Genomic DNA, 22,271 nt, shown 5'->3' on the forward strand with positions numbered 1-22,271 from the left:
AAAGGTTAAAATGTTGTGTTTAAAATTAGCTAAGGGTGTGTCTTTATGCACTATAACATGCTGATGAACAATGAATGAGGTTTACGCAGTTAAATGACATCTGAAAATATCAGATATCATGTCCCAAATGAGGCAAACACTCTGAATGTGAACGTTCTTGTTAAACCATTAATTTTCTTTATTTTATTTTGCCACAATAGTCAAGCCTTGCTTTTTGAATCAGCATGCAGTTATCCGAAGCCCAGTGGCTTCATTGTTTTAATTAATTTATGTTACTTTCTTTTTATTTTTGCAACCACAGTTGCAAGGTTTCTTTTCCGGGGGTGGGCGGGCGCAATAATGGCCTGCATTTAGTTGAGCGCAGCCAATTAGGCGTGGTGTGTTGGGGAGGGTTCTGCGCATCCCCATGCATTTTTCCTGATCTATAAAGAGAGAGTTGGCCTTCACAGCGATGTCATACTCCAGGACAGACTTGGTCTGCACCAGCAGCTGCAGGGCATTTTGAGACTCCTGTAGACGTTGCTTCAGCGTCTGTATGGTCGCATCGATGGTGTACACTTCACAGACCAACCTGAACAGGAAAAGAAACAATAGTTAAAACTGTGGGTAAAGCAAAGAGTTATTTCATGGAGATGTTGAAGGACCAGAGACCATAAGATACAGCAGCAGAATTAAGCCATTTGGCCCATTTGGCCATTCCATCATGGTTGATTTATTGCCCCATTCACGTGCCTCTCCCCATAACCTTTGATGCATTTACTAATCAAGAACCTATAAACCTCCTCTTTAAGTATACCCAATGACTTGGCCTCTACGACCACCTGTGATAAAGAATTCCACAGATTCACCACCCTCTGGCTAAAGAAATTCTTCCTCATTTCCGTTCTAAGGTTGTGCCCTCTGGTTCAAGACTTTCCCACCATTGGAAACATCCTCTCCACTTTCATTCAACCTAGATCTTCCAATTTTCGATAGGTTTCATTGAGATTCCCCTCATTCTTCTAAACTCCTATGAGTACAGGCCCAGGACCATCAAGTACTCCTCATATGTTAACCCTTTCATGCTCAGGATCATTGCCTGAACAACCTCTGGGTTCTCTCCAATGCCAATACATCCTTTTTTAGATATTGGGCCCGGAACTGTTCATAATACTCCAAGTGCAGTCTGACCAATGCCTTTTAAAGCCTCAGCATTACATCCTTGCTTTTATATTCAATCCTCTCAAAAGGAATGCTAACATTGTATTTGCCTTTCTTACCATCTGAAAGATATGGCTACTTCTCTGGATAAATTCAATGTTTGTGCTCCTTTACAAGGGAACTACATCAGGGAGAAAATTATTTGTGTTTAGATAGTGCCTCGCAAGACCTGAAAATATCCTCTGCACTTGATGAGCAAAGAAATCATTGTTGTAACATGGGAAATATTATAACCTCAAAGATGTGTGCTCACAACTGTTATGTAATGACTTGAGGACATTTTCAAAAGGCAATGCCTCAAGAAGGCAGCATCTATCATTAAGGCTCCTCACCTACCCAGGACATGTCTTCATCTCATTACTACCATTAGGGAGGAGGTACAGGAGCTTGAAGACACACTCAATGTTTTAGGAGCAGCTTCTTCCCTTCCATCATCAAATTTCTGATTGGTTTATGAACATGTGAACACTACCTCACTAACTTGCTGCTGCAAAACAACAAATTTCATGAAATATTTCAATGACATAAACCTGATTCCTTCAACCATCACACAAACAGTAATAAAACAATAAACAGACAGTTGCTTTTGGCAATAATTGGTGACCAATTGACCAGGACACCTGTGAGAACAGTGACATTCCTACTCAGAGTTAATCTGTGGGAACATTTGAGAGAGCAGATGCAATGTCAGTTCAGTATGTTATACAAGCATGTGCATTAGGAATAGGCCATTCAGCCCCTTTACCTTGTTCTTCCCTTTTATAGGACTATGGCTGATCTCAATTTTCCATTTTCATATATTCATGGGAAACGTTCACCCTTTGGTTCATCTGAAAGGTTTTGTTGTTATCTGTGCACCACTCCCTGAACTCTGATCTCCTCATATTTATGAAGAATGAACCTAGAAATCTGGTGAGAGTTCAAGAGCACTCAAAAGATGCATTTATCCCTGCTGCCTCAGGAAAGTAGACAACATATTCAAAGACTCCTCCGTCCCCAGTTACTCTCTCCTCTCACTTTCCATCCAGAAGAAGATACCAAAGCTTAAAAAAGTGCACCACCAGACTGAATGACAGCTTCTAGCTTGCTATTCTAAGGCTATTGAATGGACCTCACGGACAATAAAGATGAAGACTTGATCTCTCAATCTACCTCACTGTGGCCCTTGCATTGTACTTGTCTACCTGTACAGCATTTTCTCTTCCACGGTCCCTTGAACCCAATATTCTGTTTTCTGTCGATGCTTTTCTCTTTGTTCTGTCTTAGTGTACCTGTGTCTTGATTAGTGTGGCTGGCCTGAAAGACAAAGGTTTTCCAATGCTTCTCACGTCACATGGCAATAATGGGCCAATTACAAACTGGGAATAATTCAAACATTCAAAGTGTGACAAATTGAGAATCTGTTCAACACACACAAAATGCAAGTCAGGGAACATCAATGGAGGGAAATAAAGAGTCGACATTCCAGGCCGCGATCCTCCATCAGGATTGAAAAGTAAGGGAGGCTGTTATGATTTGTGACTCCAAAGCATTAAAGTAATCAAAAGGAAAAGACGAGAGTTTGAGATATGAGTCTAACTAGTTTTTCACTTTAGGCAAGACGTATGTGTATCATGTGGTTGCATCGTGCTGTGTGCATTTCATTTATTTTTACTCTAACCCAAAATTAATTATTTATCAAACAAGAATACTTAATCAAGCAATATAAATACACAAGATTGCTCAAATATTACTGAAATATTAAATAGGCAACACTTCTCCCTGCTTAGCTAAAAAACTCCATCTCAATATAGAATGCATCACAACATGTGTACACAGCATAATATATCATACAATTACTATAGAGACAACAACAGCATAGTAAATTATAAATTGTCCTATTCAGGCCTAAAGATTTAACCACAGTGAGGGATTTCTTACTCTTGTGGGATAATGTTTTTCCTGACGGGGTGAGGGGGGGGGGTCACTGTGCTTGGCAGGTGAGATTTGGGGCTGTGAAACACTCTCAGGTTTTGGGGCCTGCTCTGTGGCGGCTGTAGGAGTGGACTCTGATTTTGCAGGCGGTGACCCTGACAGCTCTGGGCACCTTTCTCCTGCAAGTGTTGGCACCTTGGAAAGTGCATGGCAAGCTTCGCTACACAGTGTGGATGATAATGTGCAAGTCCAGTGCCTGCAATCACTGTGCCTTTTGGAAAGCCACGTCACGCTGCTCCATCCGTCGCCACTTCTTCCCGATCTGTGGTAACGAGTTCGAGGGGTGCAGCGCAGTAGCCAGGTTTGGCAGGAACCTGTTATAGTGATTGACAAATCCTAAAAAGAACTGCAACTGTGACATGCCCTTTGGCCTTGGGGTATCCACCACTGTTTGAATTTTCTAGGCACACTTGTGTAATCTTTGGGCGTCAATAGTGTGAGCACAGTAAATGATGCTTGGTTTAAAGAATTCACACTCTTTGCATAGTGCTCTGAGCCCATAATCTTCTAAGCTTTTTAACAGTAATCTTGAGATTTTGGAGATGTTCTTTGTCATCCTTACTGGTAAAATGATGTCATCCAGGTAACACTGAGTGCTTGGGCAGCCTTGCAGCACCTGGTCCATAGCTTTCTGCAGCTGCAAATGCTACTTCTGAAGTAAGCCTATTATAGCGATAAGGCCCTTTGAGGGTGTTTATGGTGAGAAGCACCTTGGACTCTTCTTCCATCTCCACCTGTAGGTAGGTGCAGCTAAGTCCACTTTGCTGAAGTGTTTTCCTCCAGAAAGGTTTGCAAAGTTATCCTCTATCCAGGGCAGGGGGCATTGATCTTCTTTCAGCACTGGGTTGATGGCGACATGAACCAGCGGCCTCTCCAGGGAAAACAACTCAAACCAGCGGCGTTTCCGAGAATGCGCTCGCTCTCCCTTGCATTTGCCTCAATGTTTCAATCTACCTTGACGCTTTAATTGGCAAGAAATGTAGTTCATCATGGGTCCTCACTGCATCTCTGAAGTTCTCCTCATGGTACCTTGTGCTCACATTTCTCTCCTGGAGGTTTCTCAGGACAGCAGAGTGTTAAATCACCCGATCGAACTACAGACAGTAAGTCCTAGGCTCCAACATCTTAAAAAATAAAATTATGATAAAATGTTGTTTATCTTAGTTGTTTATCTGGAGGCTTTAGTTCAGTACCTTTGAAATGCCATTCCAACAAATTTTTGGAATGACTGAAACAGCCAAACCAGTGTACAATTCAATTTTAATAGATTTCCTGATTTCTGTTCATTTCTGGTATAAGTCATATTGCTTGTCTATTGTTAGCTTTCACATTGGAAATCTTCAGTGTAACCAGTCCTGCGTCACTCTCACCATTATCAGATTGCTCATCAACATCACGCAGATTAGTGCTCTTTTTGAAACTGCAACTTGAATTTTTATCTTTTTCTCTTCCTTGTGCAATCCACTTATTTTTGTCTGCCTGGCATGCCCTTTGATTGTGGCCTAATTTGTTGCATTTTCTGCAAACTTCATCTTCAAACCTGCATTGGTCAGGTTATGTGAACCCCTGCCACAACAGTAACAGAACTTGTTCGGCCAGGCAAGTTTCTGTTTAGATGCTGCAATTTTCTTCAAGCTCACTTTCATTCCAGACTGCAACTCATCTGTGTGTCTGTCGGCTGTTTCCATTACTACAGCTATTTCAACTGCTCTTTTCAATGTATGTTGTGTTTCAGTTAGGAGCCATTTTTGAAAGCTTTCTTGTAAGATTCTACAAACTAAATGATCTCTCAGTTTATCATCAAGGCTGTCATTGAACTGACAATGCTCGGACAATTTCTTCAATTCAGACATGTATGTCAAAATGGAATCTCCTTTTTTTACCCATACATTTGGCTGCGCTTTTTTTTTACCCAAATGTCTCGCTGCACTTCAACAGTCATCTCGCATTCATTTAAAACTTGCTCATTGCTCTGTGGTATTTTGTAACTTCAACACAAGAGACTAATTAAAAGGAAAAGACCGGAGTCCAAAACGTGATTCTAACTTAGTGTTTCTCTTTAGGCGGGGCACGCAAATATCACATGGTCACATCATGATGTAAACATTTCACTTCTTTTTACATCTAACATGTTATGAATTATTTAAACAAACAAGAACACTTAATCAAACAGTAGGTTTACAATATTACTCAAATCCTACTGAAATATTAAATAAACAACAGAGCTGAAGCCAGAATAATAAGTGTGGTGGGGGGGGGGGGGATACTGAGAAGAAGGAGCACAACATGGCAGGTCATAGGTGAATCCAGCTGAGAGGGAAGGTGGGTGAGTAGGAGAGGTGTGTGAAGTAAGAAGCTGCGATAGTGAATTTGGGTGAGTACATCGGCGAAGAATTTGAGGAGCAGTGAGAGAGGGTCTCACTGAACTCCCTTTGAGAGGAATTACAGAGACTTCACAGTGGAGCAGCAAATTATAAGCATAAGATTCTATAGATGTAGAAACCCATCTACCTTCACCCTCACTTGATCTTACTGTCACCTGCCTGTACACCATCCCCTCCCCCACCTTATTCTGGCTTCTGCCCCCTTTCTTTCCAGCCCTGATGAAGGGTCTCAGCTGTTTATTCTCCTCTATAGATGCTGCCTGACCTGCTGAGTTCCTCCAGCACTTTGTGTGTGTGTCGCTCAATCACTTTGTGATTAGGATTAAAATCTCCGCTGATGCAAATTGTCATTAATGAGGTCATTCTGTAGAAGCAGAGCATCAGTGAATATCCCCACTTCAGACTTAATAATGGATGAAAGATCATTGACAAAGCCTCTGAAGAGGTTTGAACTTGGGCCTCTGCCCTGAAGATAACCTGTGATGGCGTCATGAGCCAGGGATGATTCACATTATTAACCTCCAACAGTTCGACCATGCCTGGGTAGGGATGACGGAACAACGGTGATCGATGAACACAATGCCTTGACCTTCACTTGGCTTCATCCTCTGAAAACAATAATGTACAGAACCTTTGCAGAAAGCTAGAATGGATTGGTTGGTCTCTTTCAAAGAAAAGGTAGATGAATTGCCTCTACCATGGGAGACATGTTAATTACCAGGAACACAGAGCTGACAGGTAAATTGATAATATAGGCGCAGTAGAGAGGCAGCTAAGTGTTTGTCCAATTAAAAGCTCCTACAGCCAATCATTTTCACAGTGGGCCTTGTGGGAAAATGGAGCAATGGCTAGAAGCAGCTTTCTGTGAAATTATTTTATGTATTATTTAAGGCATTTTTGTCCCTTTTTTTTAAGTCTCAGTTTGAAATCAAGTAGAGAGAATATAACAATTTTCTTGGGTCAAAACTCCCCAATAGTTTCCTTTTCTGTCTGGTAGCTAATAAGTTGGTGGAAGCACATTCAGAATATTCATTTTATAAACATATTGCATTCAGGTGTTGCTCTAAGTGTCTAAATGGAGAGCAACACAGAGGTAATTTTAATTCCATTGCAACACCTTCACAAGATGACAAAATTCTAATTTCTAATGAAACCTAACATGCAATTTCATGAATATATATATATATATATATTTCCATAATGAATGTTATAAGGATCAGCTAAGCTCAGTCAAAAACAGCCATTGGTCGCAAGGAGAGAAATAGAAAGTGCTGATTACTAATCAGCTGCATCTTTGCTGTACAGACACAAAAAGGGTAAGGGTGTTACAAGTAAATAATGTTTGAACTGCAAAAGTAAAAACAAAGATAAGAGATTCTGCAGATGCTGGAAATCCAGGTTAAAACACAAATTGCCGAAGAAACTCACCAGGTCAAGCAGCATATAGTATACAGACAGAAATAAACAGATGACTCTTCGGGCTGAGACCCTTCACTAGGACTAGAAAGGAAAGGGGCTAAAGGCAGAATTAGAAGGTGGGAGAAGGGGGTGAAATACAAGCTGGCTGGTGATAGGTGAAACCAGATGAGGGGAAAGGAGGAGGACAGATGAAGTGAGGAGCTGGGAGGTGATGGATGAAAGAGGTAAAGGGCTGAAAAAGGAGGAATCTGATAGACGAGGAGTGTGGAGGGAATGAGGAGGGCCACCAGAGGGAGGTAATGGGCAGGGGAGGTGAAGAGAATCGGTAAGAGGGGAGCCAAAAATAGTGAATAGAGAATGAGAAAAAGGAGAATGAGGTGCAATTACTCCCTCTTAGGAAGCCAGAGAAATCGATGTTCATGCCATCAGGTTGAAGACTACCCAGATGGAATATGAGGTGTTGCTCCTCCACCCTGAGAGTGGGTTCATCTTGGCAGTAGGGGAGGCCATGGACTGACAGCGGAATGGGAATGGAAAATAAAATAGGAAAGCCCACCTTTTGTGGTGGACAGAGTAAGGATGCTTGACAATACATCTGGTCTGACTGTTGTAAAGTAAAATGTTGCTACCTATGCTGCAGCTCTGCTGTTCCATATGTCTGAATACAAACCACAAGATTGTAAGAAGCATCTGTCAGTGGAGCTCACGAGTTCTCCGTTTAGAACTGAGCCCATGGCTAGGAATGAGGTAAGGTTACCAGGGCTAACTGGCCATGGATTACACAACCTCACTTTTTGAATGCTAACTTAGCATTTTTAAAAAAACAACAGGTAAATATTATTGTGCCGGTTCACGTTTTCCCATTGTTTCTTCAGGGAAAAATCAACAAGTGTTTGGAAGGTTATATGCAATAGCGAATACAATGTTTCCTACATCTATGTTCAAACAGACTGGAGATCTTGGAATTGACATGGGAAGCCAGCGAAAGCCTCTTGGATACCATCCAGATGGTACATCTGCTTTATCCCAGGAGTTAGTGTTTTAGCTATAGACTTGCTTCCAAAAAGAGCAAACAGAAATGATTAAGATATTCAAACAAATGACTATGTAGGTGTATAAGATCATGAAAGGCATCGATTGTGTGGATAATCAGAGGCTTTTCCCCAGGGCTGAAATGGCTAGCTCAAGAGGGCAGAGTTTTAACGTGTTTGGAAGCAGGTACAGAGGAGATGTCAGGGGTAAATTTTTTACACAGAGTGGTGAGTGTGTGGAATGGGCTGCCAGCGACAGTGGTGGAGGCAGATACGATAGGGTCTTTTAAGAGACTCCTGGACAGGTACACGGAACCCAGAAAATTAGAGGGCTATGGGTAACCCTAGGTAATTCCTAAGTTAACGACATGTTCAGCACAGCTTTGTGGGCCGAAGGGCCTGTATTGTGCTGTGGGCTTTCTATGTTTCTAGATCACTCCCAATTTGCCATGTAATGTTGAGCTACAAAGAAATCTGTACCTATTAGTTACTTGTCCTGAGCTGTCATAAATCATTGAACATGGTGACAGCTCACATTCCAGCTCCCAGTCCATCCACTGAGACATCTGCAGCTCAATGGCAATTAATACATCTTGTGTTTAGGGCAGGAGGTGACAGGCTTAAGATCCACTCCAGCAAAGGGGCTTCATCCTGAAGCATTAAAACTGGTTCACCTTCCAGAGCTGCAGCCTGACCTGCCAATTTTTTCAAGCATTTTCTGCTTTTATTTTAGATTTCCAGTACTGTGTGCACTTTTTTATTTTCCACTTGCTTTAATTATTTAGCTTGTGTTATGTTAGAAACTATGGGAACTAGAATCACATTTAGTGCATCCTTAGCAAGTGGAAAAGTAAACCTGCATGCTTGTTGTTTTAACGGGTGCAGATGGACGTGCACGTATATACACTCAGTGGAAATTTCATCAGGTATTGTGCACCTGTTCATTATGTAAACACCTAATCAGCCAATCATATGGCAGCAACTCCATGCATAAAAGCATACAGACATGGCCAAGAGGTTCAGTTGTTGTTCAGACCAAACATCAGAATGGGGAAAAAAGTGATCTAAGTGACTTTGACTGTGAAATGATTGTTGGTGCCAGACAGGGTGGCTCGAGTATCTCAGCAACTAAATTTTATTATCAGAGTACATATACGTCACCATATACAACCCTGAGACCATTTTCCTGCGGGCATACTCAGCAAGCAAATTTATTGAATAGTAACTATAACATTAAATGGTATTACATTTTAAATTCTATTTAAAATTATGAGGGGGATAGATAGAGTTGACGTGGATAGGCTTTTTCCATTGAGTGTAGGGGAGATTCAAACAAGGGGACATGAGTTGAGAGTTAGGGGGTAAAAGTTTAGGGGTAACACGAGGGGGAATTTCTTTACTCAGGGAGTGGTAGCTGTGTGGAACGAGCTTCCAGTAGAAGTGGTAGAGGTAGGTTCGATTTAGTCATTTAAAAAAAAATTGGATAGGCATATGGACAGGAAAGGAATGGAGGGTTATGGGCTGAGTGCAGGTCAGTGGGACTAGGTGGGAGTAAGCGTTTGGCACGGACTAGAAGGGCCGAGATGGCCTGTTTCCATGCTGTAATTGTTATATGGTTATAACAGGATCAATGAAAGATCAAGTAAGATTGCAGAAGACAACAAACTGTGCAAATACAAATAAAAATAAATAACAATAAATAATGAGAACTTGAAATAACGAGTTAACAAGTCCATAAGTGAGATCATTGGTTGTGGAAACATCTGAATAGACTAATATAGTTATCCCCTTTTGTTCAGGAGCCTGTTGCTTGAGGGGCAGTACAACTGCTGACCTCCTGGGATTTTCACGCACAAGAGCTAACAGATAATGGCGTGAAAAACAAACAACATCCAGTGAGTTGGAATCCTATGGGTGGAAGTGCCTTGTTAATGAGAGAGGTCAGAGGAAAATGGCCACACTGGTTCAAGCTGACAGTAACTCAAATCACCATGCGTTACAACAGTGATGTGTAAAAGCACATCTCTGAATTTATAGCACATTGAAGTGGATGGGCTGCAGAAGTCCAAACAGGTTGCATTCCTGTAGCTAAAAAGCTATACATGTTGGCCCTCTGTATCCACGGATTCTGTATGCGCGAATTCAACCGACCGCGAATCATGAAAACCCGGAAGTGCTCTTCCAGCACTTGTTGTTCAAGCATGTACAGACTTTTTTTTCTTGTTATTATTCCCTAAACAATGCAGTATAACAACCATTTTACATAGCATTTACAATGTATTAGGTTTTATAAGTAATCTAGAGATGATTTAAGGTATACGGGAGGATGTGCGTGGGTTATCGTGCATCGGGATCGAAAAATATTGGGAGTTCTCTTACTAGTAAGTCGGAACAGGTACATCTGGTATTATTTAGCGTCAGTTAGTCAAACGTTTGTCTTAGTATATAGTATATATTTTACCTTTCTATGCTTATGAAACACTTAAGAACATATGTTTCAGCACCGGGCTCGGGAATGGAAGTTCCCAGGACTCGGGGCAGATTGCTCCCTAGTGCGCTCTCCACCGTGCCAGGTTGATGTGGAGGATCAAAAACCCAAAACTCCAAAACCCAATAATTAAACCACTGTGTTGCTTAGTAATAATTGTAGCTTTCACCGGGGCAGAGCCTTTCTCACTTTATCCTTCAAAATTATTCCGATCATTGACCGACGTAGTCTAACGCTTTTCCAATGACCGATGGCGTTTCACCTCTTTCCAATCGCTTTATTATTTCCACTTTATTGTCAATCGTGATCGTGATTCTTTTCGTGAACAGAAACATTGCGCATTCAGAGCTCTGGCGCCGGGTCCTAATGACCACCGCACTGAGACAGGTTAAATAAGGTCTGGAGTTCTGCTGGGTCCTAAGGTCCACCGTATTGAGACAGGTTGAATAAGGGACTTGAACATCCACGAATTTTGGTATCCGCGAGGGGTCCCGGAACCAATCCCCCGCGCATAAGGGGGGACCAACTGTATTCAGCATATTACTAAGCAAAACATTTGGATATTGTCCAGTGCTGCCCAAAGACAACAGGCTCAGAATGCCCACGGATACTTGTCATGACCTTTTGTGCTAGGCCGAAAGGGAGAATTAGATGAGGGAAATTAAATTAAAAATTTCATAGAAGTCACAAGAACCATACATCTCCTTGTCTTCACTCTGCTGCTTCATGGCTGACGTTTTGATTCCCTGCCGGGGTCAGAGGAAAGTTAGATTTTTTATTTGCTGTGTCAAATAGACTGAAAGGCTCTTCTTTATCTGAATCAATCTTGAGACATATTTATTGGCAGAAGTTGAAAGAAAATAATTGCATCCAATAAATATTAATTTCTGAAAAATCCCTGTATCACATGGATGAATTTTCATTCCATGCACTAACCATTTTATGAACTACCATTTCCAATTTATATCTAATCACAGAAAACATTTTACTAAATGTTGGATTGAAGCAGGCCAACCATCAAGATTTTCATAAAATATCTGACTTCCTCCCGTTTTTCTGGGGCCACCTATCATCCTCTGCCAAGTTGTGGAAGATTTGGGCCAGCAGTTAGGAAATGCTTCAGATTTCTTTGGGGATAAAAGTCTTTCGCTAAAGGAAAAAATATCCATCCAACAAAATGGATACAGACAGACTCAGTGTCAATTAGCCCGCCAGCTATTGGACAGAAATACCAATTCATCCATTTCATTTAGGCTACATGTGCGTATTATTTTACCCGATGAATCGAACTTGATATTCATTCTAATAAGGTGCAAAATGCATGGGTATTTTAGAATAATTTTTCCAATATAACTCAATATTTTTTTGTTTTTCTTTAATCCAAATCAGACGTGGAGAAATGTTTCATTTATCAGACAAATAAACCAAAAGAAATGCAGAAGAAGCTTACCAAGAGATTATCAGAGCAGAACACAGATATATGAGGGACTGCAGATGCTGGAAATATAGAGCAAAACACACAATCTGCTGGAGGAGCTCAGCAGGTTAGGTAGCTTCTATGGATGGGAATAAAGAGTCAATGCTTTGGGCCAAGACCCTTCATCAGGACTGCTGAGCAGAATTCTTTAAGGAGACATGAAGAATAATAAGGAGTCATTTTTCCCACCTCAGGTTTTAGATGGGAACCCTAAGACACAGGAACAGAATTAGGCCATTTGGCCCTTCAAGTCTGCCCTACCATTCCATCATGACTGATTTATTTTTCATCTCAAACCCATTGACACTGTTACTAATTACGAACTTACCAACTTCTGCTTTAAATACGCCCAGTTACTTGGCCTCTGTGGCAGTGCACAAGAAACCTGTTTGCTTTTAGCTAGGGCAGTTAAAATGGCATATGACATGCTTACGGTAGCATAGTAGTTAGCACAACACTTTACAGTACAGGCGACCCAGGTCCAATTCCCGTCACTGTCCTGTAAGAAGTTTGTACATTCTCCCTGTGGCCACGCGGGTTTCCTCCAGGTGCTCTGGTTTCCTCCCACAGTCCAAAGACGTACCAGTTGTTAGGTTAATTGGTCATTATAAATTGTCCCATGATTAAGTTAGGCTGTGGTTCGAAAGGCCAACTCCATGGTGTATCGCAATAAATAAATAAATAGTGGTGTAGAATGTAGAAACTGGGACACAGACTACTCTGCAGAATGCTGGAAATATTGAGCAACACACACAAAAACCCAGGAGGAACTCAGCTGGCCAGGCATCATCCATGGAGGGAAATAACCAGCTGATATTTTGGAATGAGACCCTTCATTAGGACTGAGAAGCTAGGACATTATGTTGCAATGTCACAAACCACTGGCTAGACCTCCCTTGAAGTAATGTGTGCATTTCTGGTGGCTATGCTATAGAGTGGTTTCAGAGGAGATTCACCAAGATGCTGCCTGGATGGGTTGGCTTTTATTATGAGGAGAGATTGCATGGGATGGTTTGTTTTCCTTAGAGTGAAGGAGACCAAGGGGTAACTTGATGGACCTATACAAAATTGTAAGAGGATGCATATTTTTTATATAAACTGTATCTTTTATTATAATTAGACTCTTTGTCCCATGGTAGTCATATCAAAGAGAGAAGATGAGAGGAAGGAATTTTAACAGGGATTTGAGGGGGAAAGCTGTCTTTGGGTCATAAGTCTGAACCTCACAAGTGAGAGTGATGACAATTCAGAAGATAAAGAGTTCTAATTTACAAAAGTTTGAATCGGTTTTGCAGATCAATCTATTATTGAAGTACATATATATTACCATATGCTACCTTGAGACTCAATTTCCTGCAGGCACTACAGGAAAATAAAGAAATATGATAGAATTTATGAAAAGCTATAGATGCTGTAAATAAAGACTGACAAACAACCAATGTGCAAAAGACCAGGGCTGTTCGTAGTTCAGTAAAGAGCTTTATGAGGTGGAAGAAGCGCAGGGCTTATGCTTCAGCTTGTCGGAATGTGTCTGAGATATTTGGAAGGCTCAGTTATTCAAGAGTTCACCAGATTCTGCAGGAACTGGAAACTTAATTTCTATTAATTTAATTGAATAGAGGCCAAATTTTATCTTCACTTCTGTTCAGCTCCTGGGAGCTTTATCCATTCCCCACCCCAATTAGATCAATGAACACACTCAAGTGTATTTCAGGGGCCTTAAATTGTTTTGGGAAGTCAAACACTATGAAAGGCAATGTAGAAATGTTGGTCTTTTTTCATTCTCATTTAGCCACATTACTTGTTATTCCAAATCCATTATGCACTCGGGATTGCAGTGCAGAAAGGGAACTAATATGTACATATCGAAGATTAAGACAGGGTTAACGTAAGCAGGCTTTTCCCACTGAGACTGGGCGAGACAAGATCTAGAGGTCATAGTTCAAGGGCGAAAGGTGAGATAATTAAGCGAATCTTGAGGGGAGATGTCCTCATTTAGAGGGTGGTGTGAGTGTGGAATGAGCTGCCAGAGGAAGTGGAAGATGGGGGTCTGATTTCAACACTTAAGAGAAGTTTGGATAAGTACATGGAAGTCCATGGTCCAGATGTGAGTCGATGGGTCTAGGCAGAATAACCATTTGGCATGGACTAGATGGGCTGAAAGGCCTGTTTCTGTATTGTAGTGTTCTGTGACTATTAATTTCGGCCTATGATTATCTGAGTGACGGGGTGGAGATATGTCTCCACCATAGGAGGTGTAAGGCATTCCTTCCCTCCGCAAGTCTGCAGGTCACTCTTGGGCAAGGTGTCACACCTGCTTAGCCCCCAATCAGGGTCACGTGAAGCCATGGTCATATGAGCTGCTGGTGCATATCACAAGTCCTGATGCCAAGCAGACAATTGATAATGGCTTGGTGGTCACCCAGCTTGTAAGACACTGCCCAGAAGATGGCATTGGCAAACCAGTTCTGTAGAAAAACTTGCCAAGAACAATCATGGTCATGAGACCATGATTGCCCACATAATACTACACGGCACATAATGATGATGATGATAAACCATCTTCTTTCCACGAGGCACATAGATTTGAGGTGCCTCTGGTGCACAACTGGTCTCTCAGTCTACCAACAATAATCAAATGAGGTGAACAGAACTAACTCACTGCTGTACTGCAAATGACCACAAGGCACTTTCGATCTACATTGCTCTGTTACGCAATACTTGACAAGACCAAGGGAGGTCTCCACATTCAGGAGTCCTTCCCCTGTAGATTGGGGGGATGGGGTAGAAGGTGTTGCAAAGAGCAGTGCCTGGCAATAAGCTTTTGAGTCGGTTCACTGACTGACCAGCCACCTGTCCTCTCTGTGACCAGGAGAAGTCAATGTACTTTGTGTATATGGAATGTGAGAGGTTGCCATTTCTTTCTCATTGCAGAGGCTTTCAGAACCACCGGGACACAAATCCAGTGCCATGTCTCCACAACAAAAGGTTAGGCAGAAACTAAATCTTCATAAGCAATCTCATCATCTCTGACCTAACAACTTGGCTTCAACTCGTGATACAGCACGCAGACAAACCAAAACAGTGTAAACAAGGACAAGTCATGACCACAGTGGCCACCTGCATCAAGGTTGGCACCTTGAAGCTTCTGGGCAGAGCTAAGTTGGTACTAGACAGCAACTTCTTCAAGCTCAATTGCAGAAACAGCTTATTTCTAACTTTAGCATCTCTCTTTTTCCTTTTCAAGGTGGATGGGGTTCTATCGAAGACCCTGACCTAGAGCTGCACTCAAAGTTCAGTTCTTTACGACGTTGGTTCCTGCTCTCGGGGCTCGCCAACAGGTCAGTTTACGATATCCGAAGGACATAGCCTAGAAGACAAGCGCATATTTGGGGTTCTGAGGCTTTGCAGCCCTGGAGATGAGTCGATTCTAATGCTGGTGCCACCGACTGAAGCGACGCAGGAATAAAATGGAATACTGGGAACAGCAGATCAGCCATCAGGGGCTCTGTACTCAGATCACTCTCTCTCTTACTTTCTCGCACTGGTGGGGAAGAGTTTGTTGCTGATCGTCGAGTCAGAGAACTTGGAAAAACAAGTGACGCAGCAGGCTTTAACATCGTAAATCAACAAGTTGTTTTGTTTATGTCTCCACGCTCGCTGAGTGGCATTTCTCTGTCCCTTTATTAGGGAGAGAGAGAGCTTGTGTATGTCAAATTTCAAGGTGAGCGATTAGTTTTTTTTTGTACTGCAGAATATGGTCTTTCTTGGGGGCTTTGCTACTGCCTGCTTGGTGGGTGGAGGGTGCTGATATTTTTTGCTGAGGCTCAAGTGGGGGAAGGGGAGAGTCAATGCTATTCTGCTGCTCTTGTGTAGGAGGGGAGAGTAGCAGGGGCTTTGGGGTTCTAATATTTTTACTGTCACTCATTCTTTGGGGTACTCTTCTGTTTCATGGATGTCTGTGAAGAGCAAGAATTTCAGGTTGTATATTGTATACAATCTCTGATATTAAACGGAACTAATGAACTGTTGATTATGGAACTGATCAAACCATTGGGCATATAACGATACCCTTTCCTTGACATAATAGATATCTTGGGGTTAAACTTTCTCTCTGACAAGACGCTAAACTGGTTCAGGGATTTCAATTTAAAACTGCAATGACAATTTCTGCTCCTAATGAAATATCAAACAAGTAGATTTGTTTGTTTATCGGGATACAACGTGGAATCTGACCCTTCAAGCCGTATCGCCCAGCAATATCCCAATTTAACCCTAGCCTAACCAGGGGACAATTTGCAATGACCAATTAACCTCCCAACGGGTATGTCCTTGGACTGTGAGAGGAAACTGGAAAATCCATATCGCAGACTATGCAGAGTAACAGGTGTGCTTTTCCCTTGGCCCACCTCAGCGAATCACAGTCTGAAAGTTTCATTTGAAATCAACATCCATTGAATACTGCAGACAAAAGTAAAGATTCAACAGCTTTAAAGTAGGATATTGGTTGCAATACTAGAAAGTGCAGAGAATGATGTAGGATAAAAGAAGAAAGAGGCAATGTATCTCTGTGAAGAGGAAATGTAGTCAGAGAAAGAAGATGATAACAGAGGTAAGTTGTTCTTACACTTTGATAAAATTGTAGCCTTTTTCCTCAGTGCTCAATTAATTATGAAAATCAATAGTGGTAATACTCAGGAAACATTACAAACCTTCTTTTGCAGTCAGAACTTGAGCTCGTTCAATAGCAGAAAGGTTCAATAGGTTACAAGCAAACACGAGGAATGCTGCAGATGCTGGAAATTCAAACAACACACACAAGATGCTGGTGGAACACAGCAGGCCAGGCAGCATCTATAAGGTCCTGACGAAGGGTCTCGGCCCGAAACGTCGACAGTGCTTCTCCTTATAGATGCTACCTGGCCTGCTGTGTTCCACCTGCATTTTGTGTGTGTTGTTTATAGGTTACAAATCCATTTCACATTCGCTTACTCAAGTAAGTGTGTGGCCAAACTCTAAACTCCAGACTTGCCTCTTAATTGCAAATACTTTGCAACACACCAATTGTCCATTTTCTTTAAAATCACAATGGAGTGAGTTAGGAATTAGGCCAGTATTTGGCAGCGAACACTGCTGGTGGATTAGCTTGGGCTTTCCACCAGGTTTTAGCTCTTCGTCTTTAAAATACCCTTCTCAAATTGATGGAAGTGCATTTTAGCACATTGAAGGTAGTGATGTATTTTGTAATTGACGTCCAGATTCACCAAGGAACAAACCCTGAATTATGGGAAGTGGACCACATTTTTTAGGGTCTCACGATAAACGTATATTGTCAGAAGGCAGAGTAGTGCAATCGAGTGGTGGTCGAGGATATTGATCTAGCGGACTTTATCCCAAGGCCCATCATTGATCTTTCGGTGATCTGTGAGTCCTGGGGTCAATGCCAAAGATCGAGGCCTGAGGATTAAATCAGTGGTCTGGAATTCGAGGCTTTGTTGGCAGAGCCTGGGTATACGAGTTGGCCAGGGAGTCGAAAACTCAATGTCTGTGAGTTTGAGTCTGCTGGAGGCTGAAGATGACCTGGGTTGAAGGATCGTGTATGCCTGTGGCCTTGTTTTGTTGCTTGCTGTGTCCTGTGTTGTTCTGCCGAGCATTGTGGGCATGCTATGTTGGTGCCAGAATGTGCAGCACCACTAGCAGGCTGTCTACAGCATGTCCTCGGGTGTGTTGGGTGTTAATGCAAATGATACATTTCACTGTATGTCTCGCTGTGAATGTGATAATTAAATCTGAATCTTGAATTTTGCTTTATTGAACAAGCCAATGGTGTCTTACAGCATGGCCTCCGAGCACGTACAGGCAGAAGCTTACTCTGCACTGTATAGCATGAGTGTTGAGATTCAGGTAACCTGGGTTCTGAAATAAAATCCCAATGGTTGAACACCCCTCCTGCAGGAAGCCTGTAAGGGCTTCAGACAAGCTGCAACTATACATCAAGGAAGAATGAGGAAAGGGTTGCGACAGTGACGCAGCCACTTTTAACATTAGGAGCTCAAGAAGGACTGGCTGCAGCTTTTGGGAGACTCCCTTCAGAAATAAATCTGAAGCCACATCAGCCTGCCTGGTGCCCAGACCAGCCACTGTCCAGAACAAATGGCTGACATCATGGTCAACTCACCGGTTTGACATACCTTCAGATTCTTTTAGTCTTGTGGTGCTTGGCTAACTGGTGTAGTTGTGAATTTATTTTGTTATAAACTACATTGACTTCCTTGCCATTACTCCACTGAATGGATAAAAATCTTTGTAATTAGTTCTCTGGAGTAAAAGAATGGGGTACAGTAGCTGGAAAGAGAAAGAAAGGTGCCATACTGGCCACACTTACTGTTGGGGGATATTGAGTTCTAACTGAGAAGACATGGTAGTCATTGCAGTATCAAAACTGAAAGTAAGTTTTTGACTGCAGTACCAGACCTTGTTGACACTGCATACATCATTACAAATGAAGAATGGCACTTCAAGGGAGTTGAAACAGATCCCAGCCAGAAAAATATTTGCACCAGAAATTCTGCGGATGTTAGAAATCCAAAGCAACATACACAAAATGCTGGAGGAACTCAGTCGATCAGGCAGCATCCAAGGTCGACGTTTCTGGTCAAGACCCTTCTTCAGGACAATCCTGAAGTCCTGAGTCCTGAAGAAGGGTGTTAGTCCAAAGTGTAGACTGTTTGTCTATTTCCATAGAAGATGCTACCTGACCTGCTGAGTTCCTCCAGCATTTTGTGTGTTGCAGAAAATGATCTCATGGAATTCAAATAAGAACAGGCAGCATTGGGAGACCTGACTGGGAAAGTCTATCAGAACAGTATACAAAGGAGGACAGAAAGTGTTAAGTCATATGAGAAGACGGTTATGAATGCTGACTGTCGATTGTCTGATGGCTGATATGACTGGGACAGCCTTTGAATAATAAGGAAAATGCAGATTGCTGGTCAGAAGTCTCACCTGTGCTGAGGCTGATCACAACACAGCTCCATGTTGGGCCTCTTGATTCTCTCCTCCAAACGGGTCTGCGCCACCTTCATGGGTGCTTCCTTTTGCCTAATGGCCATCTTCAACTCCTCAATGGTGCATTCCATTTGGAATATCTCTTGCAGAACCTGGAGAACAAAGCAGAGATCATGTCCCATACCATCCGGACGCTTTCTATAACACCTCTGCCAAGAAACAGATACTGTCATGGTTGTAGGTAATCCATTTCAGCAGGGAATTAGTCTGGCAACCTCTATAGCTCTGATACAACCACCATTTTCTTTACTTCGGTGCAATAGCAGGTTTAAACTGTAAGCACCAGTCTTATCGTTTGTGTATTCAAGACCCCACTTTAAGTACTTAAACACAAAATTTGGTCCATCCAGTGCAGGAGTGAGGGATTGTACCCACTTGTTCCTTCATGTGAACATGGAACCTCTATCCTGGATTTACCTTTGGCTTATATTTATTCTGATCCAATGTTATGAAGATCAGAAACAAGTGGAGGGATTTGTAATTTTCAAAAGTGCTACAATTCATAGGAATGGGGGTGGTATAGTAGTGTAGTGGCCAGCAAAATGTTTTACAGCACCAGCAATCTGGCTTCAATTTCCACCGCTGTCTGTAAGGAGTTTGTACTTGGACGTCCTACAGGTATTCCGGTTCCCTCATGCATTTCAAAGGCATAGAAGGGTTAATTGGTCACATGGGTGCAACTGGGCAACGCAGGCTCATTGGGCCAGAAACATTGCTGTGTCTCTAAATAAAAAAATAAAAATAATGGGTGTATTTAATGGTACAGCCCTTGTGATGTTCTCAGAAGCCATGAATAGAGTTTTCAAAGTGCCATTTCTATTAGTTTATGTTTTTTGGAGCTGTGGCAAAATGTCAGTAGTTCTGATGTACACTGTATCATCTAAGTACAACAATATCCTGCTAATACTTTTCTGATAAACATAGAGAAAATCTTCAGGAAAGTGTGCCACTGTTAAACTACTACTGGACTTCAGCAAATTGACGTCAATTTTCCTTCGCTTGTCTCCTGAGGCATATTTTACTGTGGCGTGCAACACATATGAGCCGTGGATGAAAGCCTGTCAGTTTAGTTCTCAATTCCGAACACATTTTCAGTGACAGGTCAGGTGGTAATAGTCACCACATTGTGCCTTCAGCTAGTATTTCATTTACCTTTCATTTAAGGTCAGCGAATTGACATAATTATGGATTACAAGTTCAGTTGCACTAGGCTGGCTACTGGCCAATGCTGGCCGTTTCTCTATTTTATAAACTGCATGCTCGTTAAAATGAAGTTTAAATAAATGTGCAGCAACCTGATAAGAAATATGAGTGAGGAATCCTAGCCTGCTATGTACTTTGATAATAAAGTTAGTTTGAACTTTGAACTTTGTTGGAGCTAACTTGGGTTTAGCTAGTACTTTTTAGATTCGTTTCTAAGTTGGGCATGCTCATTGCCCAGTCACTTTTAAAACTCCCTAAGGTTAGCTTCCAAACCTCTGCTGGCCACCTTCATACAAATGAACTAAATTTCCATTTATGTAACATCTCTACCACATCAAATAGAATGTCCCAATGCAGGAATTCAAAGTCAAAGTATATTTTTTATCAAAGTACGTGTATGTCACTGTATACTACCTGAGATTCATTTTCTTGCAGGCATTTACAGGAAAATAAAGAAATACAATTCATGAAAAAATGCATGAACAGACTGACAAACAACTGTGCAAAAGAAGACAAATTGGGCAAATAAATAAATAAAACTGGAAACACGAGTTGTACAGCCCTTGAAAGAGAATCTACAAACCCCATTTCCAGAAAAGTTGGGATATTTTCCAAAATGCAAAACACTTCCTCCCTTCCTCCAACTTTCTTACTCTGACTCCCTCATTTTTTTTCTAGTCCTGATGAAGGGCCTTGCCTGAAATGTCGACTGTACTCTTTTCCACAGATGCTGCCTGGCCTGCTGAGGTTCTCCAGCATTTTGTCCATGTTGCTTGGATTTCCAGCATCTGCAGATCTTCTCTTGTTTGTGATCACACTTGTTGTACTCTGAGTCCATAATCTTCTAAGCTCTTCAGTGCTGTCTTCAGATTTTGGCTACGTTCTTTGTCATCCTTACTAGTAATGGTGATGCCATCCTGGTAACACCGAGTGCCTGGACAGCCTTCCATCACCCGGTCCAAAGCTTTCGGCCAGAGTGCAGGTAGAGATGCTACTCCAAAAAAAACCTATCATACTGATATAGCCCTTTGTGAGTGTTCACGGTCAGAAACACTTTGGATTCTTCTTCCATCTCCACCTGTAGACAGGCCTCAGCTAAGTCCACTTTGCTGAGGTGTTTCCCTCCAGAAAGGGATATCCTCTATCCTGGGCAGAGGGTATTGATCTGCTTTCGGTTCAGTATTGACCTTAAAATCACCACAGATCCTGACAGATTCATTCTTCTTGGCTACTGGGATTAGTGGTGTTACTAATGGGCTCTACTCAAACCTTGGAATGAATTTGTTCAACCTCCATGCAATATAGTTCACTGGCTACTTTATCACAGGTGTTAAAAGGAACCAGACAGGCTTTGCAAAACATGGGCGTGCCTCTTTGATTTAACACTATTTTACCCTTAATATGTTTGAGTTTTTCAATACCATCCTTGAACACTGCTGTGGCATCATCCAGTATCTTTCTTAATTCACTTTCAGTTGTCTCTACTGCAGAGAATGTTGTATGCAAATTCTGGATGGATCTCCAATCAAGTTGCAAATATCTCAGTCAATCACACCCCGACAATGCTGGCGCTCCTGTTTTTACCACACATGAGCCCAATGTGGCTTATTGGTTGCTGGATTTCACTGCTATGAATGTCATTCCCACAGGAGTTATCTTTTCCCCTGTTCTTAGTTTGATATCCGCAGTCTTTAGTTTAATACCTTTGAAATGCTGTTTAAACTAATTTTGTGGAAAGACTGAAACAACCAAACCAGAGTCTAATTCCATTTTAATTAATTTGCTGCTCATTTCTGGTGTAAGCCATATTGCTTGTCTATTGTTAGTTTTCACATTGTAAAACTAAGGCTAACCAGTCCTGTGTCACTCTCATCACTCTCAGATTTTTCATCAACAGCATACAGATTAGTGCTCTTTTTAAAACTACATCTTGGCTTTTTATCTTAAACTCTTCCCTGTGCAGCCCATTTACTTTTGTCTGCCTGACATGCTCTTTGTATGTGTCCTGCTTTGCTGCATTTTCTCTG

At 41.8% G+C, this 22,271-nt stretch overlaps 1 protein-coding gene across 1 annotated transcript in view; it reads right to left on the reverse strand.

The window, feature by feature from the left end:
- Positions 1-200: 200 nt before the first annotated feature.
- LOC132399142 (tektin-3-like) overlaps positions 201-22,271 on the reverse strand; it is a 117,023-nt gene continuing 94,952 nt past the window's right edge. The window contains exons 7-8 of the mRNA XM_059979185.1: positions 18,979-19,133; positions 201-571 (exon numbers count right to left, since the gene is read on the reverse strand). Coding sequence (XP_059835168.1) covers positions 268-571; positions 18,979-19,133 — 459 coding nt within the window. The 3' untranslated portion in view covers positions 201-267. The remainder of the gene's footprint in view (positions 572-18,978; positions 19,134-22,271) is intronic.

Source organism: Hypanus sabinus, chromosome 9 (genome assembly GCF_030144855.1).
Source record: "Hypanus sabinus isolate sHypSab1 chromosome 9, sHypSab1.hap1, whole genome shotgun sequence".
NCBI lineage: Eukaryota > Metazoa > Chordata > Chondrichthyes > Myliobatiformes > Dasyatidae > Hypanus > Hypanus sabinus.